Genomic DNA, 12878 nt, shown 5'->3' on the forward strand with positions numbered 1-12878 from the left:
TCCACTGCCCCCCTAATTCATCGGAAAAACTAGCCTCCCAATCGAGCCCCCCTCTGCCAGCCCCCTAGTTCACTGGAAAACACCACCCTTTCTTAATTTCCGGTGCACATGACCTTCCCCTAAACCACCTCCTTGAAACCTTAACCCACCGAAAATGCCTTTACATTGAGGGGAGGGGCTCGGAATCGACAAAGATAAAAGGAGGGGTCGAAATTTGCTAAGGGAAAAGGAGGGGGGTTGACATTGGAAACAAAGAAGGAAAAAGGATGAAATCGGGAAAGGGGAATGGAGGGGCGCCGGAAAAGGGTCGGGAAGGGGAAGGGGAAGGGGAAGGGGTGCCGAAAATGGTGTTAGGAAGGGGAGGGGTGCTGCAAAGGGGTTAGAAAAGGGAGCAGGGTGCTGGAAATGGGTCGGGAAGGGGAAGGGGTGTCAGAAACTAGGAAGGGGGCCGGAGAAAGGGTGGTTTCAAGTGGGTGGTCTTGGTGGGGGGTGGTGGATGCCGGTGAAAGGAGGGTGAGCAGGGGGGTTATTTATTTATTTATTTATTTGTTTTAGGTTTTTTTTAAATCAAAAATTAAAAAATAAATAAACTGACCAATCAGACTAAGACACGTGTCCCAGGGTAACCTGTAAAACAGGAAGCCAATTTTTTGTTTCATTTTTGGCAAATGCATGAGAAAGATGGTGTTATTTTGGTTTAATCAAAAGGTCGTGCTATTATTGGAAAATCGCCCAAAGGTGGTGTTATTTTGGACTAATTTTCCAAATTTCTATTATTAAACTTTATAACACTAAATATTTCATGATAAAATTAGATATTGATATATTACTAAAAAAAAAATTGTATTCAAAGTTAGTATGTAAATCATGAAAAAATCAAACGTGCCAATAATTCTGAGATTAAGAGAGTGCAATAAATTTTTTTCAAAAAGTTTTATACTTCCTCTGATTTTTTAGTTAACACCTCACGCTTGCCAACGTATGTTCTTAATGCTTAATAACTTCAATTATCCACATTGTAAAATTATAAAAAGTGGATATTAATAAGATATACATATAAACGATTCAAACAAGATTCCACATGATTATATTTTTAACATATCTTTAAGGAAATTTTGACTTTTGCTACATGTGAAACACATCAAAATCATTTTTTCTACCTGGAAAAAATTTTATTTTATTTTACTACCTCTCAAATCCCGTTTTTTAAATTTTGCTACCAGTTAACAGAATTTGTTAATAATTCTGTTAGTGAGATCCAGCCACCTCATTACCACCTTCCGGGCACCACTTCCTCCTTAGCCGCCCTAAATGCCTCCCCGTCAGCCACCAAAAATAAAAATTAAAAAAAAAAAATTTTAAAAACCAACCACCCCTTCCCTCTTCCCCTGCCGTCGGCCGGCCCGAACCCACCCTCCTCCCTTTCAACCACCACCAGCCACCCCGCATGCCCCTAACCACCAGCCACCCCGCAACACCACCCCGCACGCCCCTGACCACCATCCACATCGCACCTGACCACCAGCCACCCCGCAACACAAAAGCACAAGCAGTATCAGAGCAGTCGCATCTCCACCTTCTCCATCCACAGCTCCAACTCTCAATCATCGCTGCCCAAACCACCAATTACCACCAATTGCTGCCCAACCGCAATCAGCCTAGCATCAATTGCAACAGAAGCAGCGAACTCCAGCCACCATTGACGCGCACGCTTCAGCGAATTCCGGCCACCACTCTTCATCAATTCCCAAATCGAGCAACCACTTTCGAACCTCAATCAAGCGCCTAAATTCAGAGCAACAAATCAATCGACGCTGAATGGGGGTCGGGGCAGCGAGAACGTCAGGGAAAGGGAAAGGGGGCTGCGTAGGGTGGGGGAAAGGGATGGGGGTGGGCTCGCGCCGGTGCCGGCTGCCGACATGGAGGGAGGGAAGGGGTTAGTTGCAGTTGAGGGGAGGGGTGGCTGGGTTTTTTATTTTTATTTTTAATTTTTAATTTTTTAGTTTATTATTAATTACAAAAAAAACTTAACGGAACCCTAACTGTTCCGTTAACCGGTAGCAAAATTTTAAAAAGGACATATGTTAGGTAATAAAATAAAATAAAATAAAATAAAATAAAAGTTTTCATAGGTAGCAAAAGTGAATCTGACCTATTTGTCAAGTAGCAAAAGTCAAAATTTCCTATCTATAAATTACAAAAGTGAGTCAAAATGTAGTGTGTGAATAATGTAAAAGTCAAACGGTGTCAACTAAAAAAAATGGAGAAGTATGTGGCTGGCCACACGGTGAGGCTAGCCACTATATGGGTTACTTCGTTAGTGTAAAGGGGTTACTTGATCAGTGCTAAAGGAGTTACTTTATCAGTGTTAAAGGGGTTATCTCGTCATTGTTATAGAGTTACTCGGTTAGTGTTATAGGGGTTACTTCGTTAGTGTAAAGGGGTTACTCGATCAGTGCTAAAGGAGTTACTTTATCAGTGTTAAAGGGGTTATCTCGTCATTGTTATAGAGTTACTCGGTTAGTGTTATAGGGGTTACTCGATCAGTATTATAAGGATTACTTTGGGCCTGTTCTCATTGATAGAATTCAGCTGAACTGAACTGAAATGAATATTTTATAAGAGAAGGAAATTAGGAGCTGAAATGAATTAATTAGAGCCGAACTGAAAATAACGTATGAGAACCGGCCATTTGTCGATGTTATAGTGGTAAGTGACCACACGGTGTAGCCGATTGCACATAAGACGGGCGGACATTTTTTCCTTCGTTTTTAAGTGTTTTAACACTAATTTTTTTAACTGTTTCTTTGTGAAATCAATGAGTATTTTCTACTGTAAATTTGTTTTTTCAAGTAGGAGAGAGGGAAAAAAAAGTGTTGGAGGAGGGGGGTGAGTGACTTGAGTGAGTGAGTGAGTGAGAGTGAGTTAGCAAAACCAGTCTCGTGAAGCAGAAAAATGGAGATAGAAAAAAAAAAAGAGAAAATTTAACGGAAATAAATGCTTAACCCCAACCTCCTCTTCTTCTCTTTCTCCTCTCTTCTCCCTTCTTCTTCTTCTTCTTCCTCCTCCTTTCTCTCTCTTCTGTAAAAATAAACCCCAAAAATTAAATTAAAATAAAAAAAATAAAAAAAACCCCAACACCCTTTCCCTTCCTAAGTTTAATAACACTCACATTCTTTGCTTTCCCCTTTTCTTTCACGAGATCCCCATCTTTCTCTCTCTTCTTACTTTCTCTCTCTACAATTTTACATGTCTTCTTCTTCCTCCTCTAACCCATTTCTCACATTCACATTGTTCTAGATTATACCCAGATTTTTGATTTTTTGTTTTTTTTTTGGGAATTTAATTTTGATTTTCTGGGTTAAAAATGGCGAATACTGGGAAACCCATTTCAGAGTTAGGGATAGATACTCTTTCAGATCGATTGAAAGACTCGTTTACTAACAATAAACCCGATTTCAGAGAACTCGATCTGGGTTCACCCGTTTCGCCTTTACGAACCACTCGAACAAGTGGACCCGCCCCGAGTTCACTCACTACTACCACCACTACGACAACGACTACTACCAGCAGTTCTTCGAGCTCATCCGGGTCGTTTTCGGGTCGGAAGAATGATTCGAACCCGGTTTCAAAGGGTCACTCCGGCGAGCTCACCGGGTCTACTGAGTCTACCCCGAGAACTCGACCGGGTCATAAACGGTCCGACTCGTGCGGGTCAACCGGGTCTCATCCGTTAATTTACTCCGGTGGAGGTGGATCGACGGTGAATTCGCCGCCGTTAAATGTTTTACCGACGGGTAATATCTGCCCGCCGGGACGGGCCTTGAAGACGGGTATGGTAGCTACCCGACCCGTTTCACGACCCGACGTGTTAGGATTAGGAACAGGTAATTACGGTCATGGGAGTATAATGCGGTCAGGTAACGTTGCCCCGCGGTCTGGGGAAATGCTTGTCGGCGGTAGTGGTGGTGGTGGTAGTGGTGGAGGGGATCCGGTGAAGCGGGCGATATCGAGTTCGGATCCGGAAGAGGTGAAGAGGTTGGGGAATGAGCAGTATAAGAGGGGTCATTTTACGGAGGCGTTGAGTTTGTATGATAGAGCAATTGAGCTTTCTGCGGGCAATGCCGCTTATCGGAGTAACCGGGCAGCGGCGTGGACGGGTTTGGGGCGTATTGGAGAGGCGGTTAGAGATTGTGAGGATGCTGTAAAGTTGGATCCTGATTATGGAAGGGCTCACTTGAGATTAGGGTCTTTGCTTATTAGGTGAGTAAGTAAATTACATTGAATTGAATTGCATTGCATTGAATTATGTTATGACTTTGTGGATTATAGAATGAAATGATTTGATTTTTTTTTTCAATGATTTTCATGTACATTGTTGAGTTATATGATATAGTTGATTGTTGCATTCATATTAGATCTGAATTTATGTGGTGGTGATTATATTTGAGATGTTGGGTATGTTGATTACTTGAAATGTATAAAAATTAGAAGACGAAAGAAATAAAGATTGGGGCTTTGTTGCTGTCTTGTGAATTACATCTTGTTTTGTTGTTTTGGCTTATGTGGTCGCCAGTGTTGACAAAGTCATGTTCATGATTTCATTTTCAGCATAATAGGGAACTTTTTGGTTGGTTTTGTGATTGTTTGAGTGTAGAGATGGTGTTGCTTTGGGCCTTGCTTAGTTGCCATATGCTCAATTATGTCTTGATGATTTACCAACCATTGGTGATGGATTACAGCAGTTACGGATTTCAATTTGTTTAATCCAATTCTGTTTGCTCAAAGGATGTGGATTCGACGAATTGTCATGTCAATAGGGGGAAGGGAAGGGGTGGTTTTTCTTATTGAGGTTGAGTTGTCATTGTCCATGTTTAATTCAGGCTGGCTTCATTCTACAAGTTTGATTGCCAATTGTGATTTTACATGCTTTAAAAACTTGGTTTGGTCACTTGTCACCTGATGATTAGCTGCCGATCATGTTGCCACAAGTAGTTACAGTGAGGCAGTGATGCTATTTTAGAAAGTTCTTGTCCCTGCACATGTTTTCTTATTGTTTATACACTAATATTTATGAGGATATGTTACTTTAAGAAGCAGAAATCATTTCCGGATGGTGGCATTTGATAATTGATGTCATTGACTTGCTTCAGGGACCCTAAGTATTTGTTAATCATGGTAGTGGAATTTGTAATCAATTTCTATCATTTCCTTACTGTGATTTTTCTTTGAACATGGGAATTACTTTCTTCGACCATGTGTATTGAAGACACTAATTAATTGAATACGAATTTGCATTGTTTTGTAGTTATTCATTTTGTTTCTTGGCTGGTTTTAGGTTAGGACAGGTAGATGTTGCTAGGAAACACCTATTCTATGCAGGACATCAGCCTGAGGCAACTGAACTCCACAAATTACAAGCAGTGGAGAAGCATTTAAATAGATGTTTTGATGCTCGGAAATTTGGAGACTGGAAAAGTGCATTGCGGGAAGGAGATGCTGCAATTGCTGCTGGAGCTGACTATTCTCCTCAGGTGAATTACTTTTTTTTTTTTTTTTATTATTATTTTTAATTTTTATTTTTAATAATTGTCAGTAGGTTGCTGGAATATGGTATACTTTCTATTATTGGAGGAGTCCATAATTTTGTATTTGTTACCCAAGCTAAGTGATTCAATGAATGTCCAGCTTTTCTCTTGTAGAGCAGAATCCCTTTTAAAGCTCCAGCAACTAGATGACATAGATAGCATTCTTTCACATATACCGAAAGTTGAACCATCTCCGAACTGCTGCTCACAGAGTAAGTTTTTTGGGATGCTTTCTGAGGCTTACCTCTTTTATGTCCGAGCCCAGATCGAGATGGCATTTGGAAGGTGAGTAGAGGAAGTCTTAATTATCTGGAGCGAGAAAAGTTTAGAAGCTTTGTAGGGAAAGTGAGAACAGATGATGGATATCTTGCAGGTTTGAGAATGCAGTTACCTGTGCTGAGAAAGCTGGGAAGATTGATCCTAGAAATATTGAAGTTGCGAAACTGCTAAACAATGTGAGGCTAGTGGCAAGAGCTCGTGCACGTGGAAATGATCTCTTCAAATCAGAGAGATTTACAGAAGCTTGTGCAGCTTATGGTGAAGGCTTGAAGCTAGACCCTTCCAACTCAGTTCTTTTTTGCAACAGAGCTGCCTGCTGGTATAAACTTGGGATGTGGGAGAAGTCAATTGAAGATTGCAACTCTGCTCTTCGCATTCACCCTAATTACACAAAGGCACTTCTTCGAAGGGCTGCCTCAAACAACAAGGTACGAGACTTCTAATAATTTTGTGCCCCTGTAGTATATTTTATTTAAAGGAGAAAAGATACAAATTTATGTGTTTGAGATTTTGATTCTTTTGATGGTATGTTTGAACCTTTTGGTTGCTGTTGATTCACTTGATTGTAGCTTGAACAATGGGCTGAAGCTGTTAGAGATTATGAATTCTTGAGGAAAAAACTTCCACAAGACACTGAAGTTGCTGAAGCTTTATTCCATGCTCAAGTTGCATTGAAGAAATCACGTGGTGAAGAGGTTTTCAACATGAAGTTTGGTGGTGATGTAGAGGAAATTTTAACCTTTGAGCAATTCAGAGCTACAATATCTTCACCAGGTGTCCTATCTTTGTACTTTAACAACATCCATAATATATAGTACTATTTTTTTTTTTAATTTTTTGTTCTAACATTAAACATCGGGGCTTGTAGGTGTTTCTGTCGTTCATTTTGAAATCCCCTCAAATCCACAATGTAAGCGCATATCTTCTTTCTTGGATATGCTGTGTGGTCGATACCCTTCCATCAATTTTCTCAAGGTCAGTAATCTCTCACATTTGCCCTAGATTCTTGTCTCCAGATGATGGTTTTCTTTCTATGCTTTACTTATTTTGAATACTTCATACCATTTTGTTGACTAATCTCATGCTCTATTCCTTCTTTTTACATAACTAAAGGTGAATGTTGAGGAGATCGCAGACGTTGCTACTGCAGAAAATGTCAGGATTGTACCAACGTTCAAGATTTACAAGAATGGTAGTCGGGTGAAGGAGATTGTAAACCCAACAAGTGACGTGTTGGAAGCGACGGTGAGACACTATAGTCTTTAACACACATGACTACTGTTATCTATAGTTTACCCTGAGTTTTTCCGGAAATTATCTTCTTACTGCAACCTTGCCGATCCAACCTAATGCCTCTCAAACAGCAGTTATTGGCGGGATGCCTCCCAGTTACCAAAATCAAATCTTATTCCCATCAATGTGAGAATTATTGCTAGTTCACCTGTGCCATAAAAACCCGAGCAGCATAATAATCCCATTTTAGGATCCTATGGCAGAAGGAACCAGGGGAGATAGCTTAGAACCCCCTCTTTCCCCCTCTTTTGCACCTTATAAAATTTATTCATTCATTGTCCACCACCCTCTGGTTCCACCTTTGTCTACCCCATATCGCCTTTTAATTTTTTAAAATTTGCTTTTCATTTTCACTAAGCCAGCACCAGCTTGTAAAACCCACCCTTGCCCCTTAAATCTCTGTTCGATAAAGAAGAGAAATCCAAGATGTGTGTATACTTCGGTTAGGTGCAGTCGAGAAGAAGCGAGAAGACAGAATAGACGTGGCTGGCTGGCTGGCTAGTAGGAAAGAGGGATTCTGTACATGTATATATGTTGATGATATATACAAAAAATACAATTCAAGGCCATAATGGAGATTGGATGTCTGGTGGGTAATCATGGGTTAGTGAATAGAAGGATGAATATGATCAATTGAATGTTTTTTTTTTTTTTTTTAAAAAAAAAAAAATTATTTGTTGTTACTTTTGCTCAACCATTTTAATTATTTCATCAATAAAATCCCCCTCCCCCCAATTTTTCCCCCATGTTTCTGTTTCTTGATCTTTGACTCGCACTTGCAATGATAACATAACAGTACTCGTACTCCTGCTCGGAATTAATTTTCTATTAACAAATAGTGTAATTTGAACTATTAATGTCATCGGGAATATTTTATTCCTCGAGGAAGTGCCTAATCTTGTTTGATGGGCAACTCATGCATAGTCTGTCCTAGTCTTTTTAATGGTATGATAATGTGAAGTATCTTAATTAAAAGGCTGTTTTTCTTGTTTTATTTCTATTTTTATGTATTTTTTTTAAAATAAAATTAATTGGGGCTGATTTTGGTGGTTGATGACATTGAATACTAACTGTTGTCTACCAACGTACTGTCCCCATGGGGGGACTATGTTAAGCTTTATATCGGTGTACACATTGGAATCGACTAGGATACATCCATCTATCTCATCTTCTATCACTGTTTAATGAAAAAAGAGTAAATGATAGTAAAAACAAGAAGTTGGACCACTTTTTATTATAATTTTTGACTAGTCAATTATCGTTTAGGTGGTGCTTGGTTAATACTCCTTTCGTCTTAAAATAGTTGTCCTAGCTTTTCTCACCTTTATTATAAGAAAAAGTTGTCAAATGATTAGTCTTAACTATTAAAGCGTACATGATTAATCTCAATTATACAAAATTTTTAATAGTAATGTTCTCATTGGTGGTGGAATCTATGAAAATGTTTGATACAAGCTTGTAATACTTTTTCCTTTTGCTTGTTCTATATGCAATGTTAAAGATAATACTCCCTTTATTCTAAAAATTATTGGTGTGTTTAAAAAGATAGTAAATAGTGTCATGTCGTACCGTGTTGTATTCATGGTTTGTTTTTTAATATACCCTCATTTAATTGAAGTGACGAAGAGAGAAAGAGAACAGGACAAACTATATTTAGGTCATTTTAGAGAAAGCTTTGTGAGAATTAATTCTTATAAAAGTAAAAAAAAATTAATTTAAACGGTTAGAAGGTAGCGCAAATAGGGTAGTGGTTTATGCGTTTTTTGTACTCATTGTTTATAATTATTACTCATTCATACCAATATGTCTCTTATCAATAACAGTGAAGAATGACACATGCCTATTAGTGAATATTTATGACCATAAATTTTCATATCTAATATTCCATGGAATTTATTAACTTAAAACCAAATAGTGAGAAAGATGTCATTTTCCTCTATGAGAATAAAGTACTTACTTGGTAGGAGTCAATGTGCACAATTTAATTATTTCAATTAATTGACTAAATTAAATCAACGGTGGATTCCTATGCTTTTTAAATTATATATAACATAATTTCGCCGTTTTTTAAGGTATAGATAACAAATCTTATATTATAAAGAACCAGACCCAAATTTAAATTTAAATACAATGGTCATACACTTTACCAGCTAAACTAGTCTAACGATCACGATTCAAATCCACGGAGTAGAGATTAAGTTGAGATTAAAAGGAAGCTCAAGCTCTCATGCATTGTTTTAGATCATTCCAAGGAAGCATGTGCAAAATGTTAATGTATAACCGAGTGATAATTAGTGCCTTTTTATTGTTAAATATATTAAATTTAGCAATGGGACAATGAGAAGTGATGTCATGTGAAGTAGATCGCAATTTCTATATAATGTGTCAGTTTATAATGGGATTGGGGACCACTAAATGAACCGACCATTATGATTGATAATGTTGATTAATCCCAAAACAAACTAAACCCAATTTCTTATTTCTATATTGGAGAAGGATCATTCTTTGGGACTAACATTTGTGACATTAGCTTTCTCCTTCATCCACGGGTTCTTCTTTTAGAGGGCTATTTTAGATATGTCCTCTTTCTTTCTTGTTCCTTTTCTTTTTCTTTTTTCTACTTATTATTAAATAAGAGTTTAAAGATTAATATATTCAACTTAGGATAATTCTCAAGTTAAAACACCTAAAACCATATTACTACATTACTAGGGATGACAATGAGTCCAAGACTCAACCCGAATTTGATCAAATATGATACACTTCAATATATATATATATATATATATATATATATATATATATATATATATATATATATATATATATATATATATATTTAAATATTGCATCATTTGTCTATTAAGAAAATATCACAAATATTACACTATTTTTATTTTAGGAAATGAAATATTTGTATTCACAATACAAATACCAAATGTACACTTATATTATGACCCTTGATTCATTAATTTATGTATAAACTACAAATTAACCTATGCCCAACCTTTATGGTACAATTAAAAAAGAATGGAGGAAAGACATGTTCAGATTTACTGAAATGAACTGAATTAAACTGAATTGAACTGAACTGAGCTGAACTTAATTGTTTATAAGAGAATGAAATTAGGAAGTGAATTGAATTGTATTGAAATTAAGCTGAAAAGAACAAGTCCGAAGTATAGATTAGATTTAGGTCTATGTGCTAAGGGTCAGGTTTGGATCTTATTATAACAATTTAGATCCAACCCATTGACCTAAACATCATGTTGTTTTAAAATTGTATTTATTTAGTACTCTCTCCGTCCCTAAATTACATTCCTCTTTCTCTCTATTATGTGAGGAATAAATGCTAGAAAAAGGAATGTAATTTAGGGACAGAGGGAGTACTTTGTATTTGCTTGAATAATTCTAAGTTGTTTATGACAATAATTTTTTTTTTGTTATGTTATAATGTATAAATTTAGGATATGTTCTATTCACCTATTTATAGAAGTCTTGTCAATTCGAATCTATGAATTTTGGATCGTGCTAAGAAAAACTGTCTCAAACAATGTAAAAACTTATATCCATTCAAAATATGGAAATTGGGCCAAATTAGGTTGAATTCAAGTCGAGTCGAGTTTGGAATTTCTCTTAGTAACTTCAATTAAGTTCGAATCGGTCTGGTCAAGGATTGATATTTGAACTCACTCTGAACTTATTAGATATTGTTAAAATTTATTTTAGTTGTAATTTAAACTTGGATAACCCTTACTAAATCTTATTTTTCTTGAACTTATATTAGTAAACTTTTTAGACTTAAATTAAGTGAAATCAAGGTGAACATAACAAACCCTTAGAGGTGCGCTATCTTCACTAATTTTATTTTTGATTTTATTTCTATACTTGTTGTAGGGAATATTTCAAGCGTTATCCCTAGCTTGAACCCCACTGTGATCATACACTAAAGTACGGTGGCGTCCAAAGGGAAAAACGATAGAGCAAAAGAGTCGCCAACAAGTTTTAGGAACTTGTAAACCGTTCACGAGGTGAAGGTTACACCCCTTAACGATCCAAGAGATTGTCAACTCCAATAGGTCTGGAACCATGACTGGTAGTTCGGGGATGAAGGTACAAATCCAATCTAAAAGAGATTGAACCTGCCCTAATAATAGGCCTCTACTTTATTCTGATCGTATTCATGTGCGCTTTCTGACTAACATGCAATCAATAGGATTAACCCTAAACCTGTTTATCTATGTTGGTTAAATATTAATGCACAAATAAATCTATTATTAGCGATCACTTGAATTATAATCAAATTAACCCTAAATAAGATCATAATTATCTTATTAAGCGTGATTACAAGTACAAATTCCCTTTAAACATGCATAAAAGGTGTGATCAAGCAATAAATAATAAATATCAAGCAACATAATAATAATAATAATAATAATAATAATAATAATAATAATAATAATAATAATAATAATAATAATCATAAATCATCATCATAACAATTATAATCATAATATTCATGTTAAAAGAATAATATTAATAGCAAGATCCTAGGCATGATACTAACAAGATTAATAACAAACCCTAGCATGTCACTAGACATCAAAGATCAAAGCTTTAACCCTAACATGATACTAACATGATATTAGGAAAGAAAATAAAAGGCATCGCAGGAATCATGATTGATGTATGCAAATCACCCTAAATATCATACTAAAGAAAGCATCCTAACATGATACTAGGAATCAAAATAACAATCTAAACATGATTTCTATATCATAAAATCAATAAATCAATTAAAGCACATACTTGGATGCCTTGTACCTCTTTCTAATAACAAAATACACACGTTAGTAACTTCAAGAAAAATAATAATCAAACAATTAAATTAAATAATTAAAATAGATATTTGGGACCAAACCCTCAGAAATATTAAACCTTTCATGTCTAGGGCGAAGGCAACTTTGAACAATGCTTGGTTTGTCTAGATCTTGTGAATGAGGAATTTTGTTTGCACAAGGGTTGGTTTAGAAAAGAGGGAGAGAGAGAGAATCAAGAAATTCTTGATGAGAGTTGGTAGTTGAAAATGGAGTTTTTAGGAAGCTATTTATAGAGAAAATCAGCCAAAAAGATAGAAAAACAAATCAGAGTTCTGACGTGAATAAAACTTGATTAGCGCCAACGCTGACAATTAGCGCCAGACGCTAATGCTAGCGCTAGGCGAGCGCCAGGCGCTAATGCTGGCGTTAGGCGCTAATCAGGTTTTTTGACTCGTTTTCTAAAATCAGATAGAATTTAACCGTACAGGAGGATAAAATCGTATTTTCCTCAAAAACATTCTTTTATTATGATTAAAACTCTAAAAAGTCAACAAAAGTCAATTTATCAATGCTAATTGAATTAGGAATGAAAAGAACCTTCTAGAAGAATTTAGAAGACTAAAACCATTCCTAATTGCATTAGGAATGATAAATCCATATTAGGCCCTCCTCTAGATCATTAGGCCGCATATAAGGCTCAAACCGGGCCCAGTTTTGTAATTTGGCCATAATTTCCTCAATATTCATCGGAATTGGGCTTATAATATATCATTGGAAAGCTCTTTTCAAGCCCCATCCAACTACACTACTATTGGACCCATATCATGGACCAACCAAACTGGATTGACTGTTTTCTTAAAATAGATTTTCAAAAACAGAGAGAAGAGAAAAGAAATTA

The 12878-nt window shown here is 36.4% G+C and overlaps 1 protein-coding gene across 1 annotated transcript; it reads left to right on the forward strand.

Annotated features, from left to right (window-relative positions):
• The first annotated feature begins 3367 nt into the window (after positions 1–3367).
• On the forward strand, positions 3368–7906 carry LOC110686923 (TPR repeat-containing thioredoxin TTL1-like). The gene is made up of 7 exons (XM_021863536.1): positions 3368–4263; positions 5339–5534; positions 5689–5873; positions 5962–6295; positions 6437–6641; positions 6736–6842; positions 6981–7906. The coding sequence occupies exons 1-7, from the start codon at positions 3368–3370 to the stop codon at positions 7131–7133; spliced, it is 2076 nt and encodes a 691-aa protein (XP_021719228.1). The 3' UTR covers positions 7134–7906.
• The last annotated feature ends 4972 nt before the right edge of the window (positions 7907–12878 follow it).

This window comes from Chenopodium quinoa, unplaced genomic scaffold (assembly GCF_001683475.1).
Source record: "Chenopodium quinoa cultivar QQ74 unplaced genomic scaffold, ASM168347v1, whole genome shotgun sequence".
NCBI classification, from domain to species: domain Eukaryota; kingdom Viridiplantae; phylum Streptophyta; class Magnoliopsida; order Caryophyllales; family Amaranthaceae; genus Chenopodium; species Chenopodium quinoa.

Coding starts and splice junctions, on each gene's coding strand:
- LOC110686923 (XM_021863536.1), top strand. CDS start 3,368: ATGGCGAATACTGGGAAACCCATTTCAGAGTTAGGGATAGATACTCTT. Junction 5,874..5,961: donor ATCGAGATGGCATTTGGAAG/GTGAGTAGAGGA, acceptor GATATCTTGCAG/GTTTGAGAATGCAGTTACCT. Junction 6,296..6,436: donor GGGCTGCCTCAAACAACAAG/GTACGAGACTTC, acceptor ACTTGATTGTAG/CTTGAACAATGGGCTGAAGC.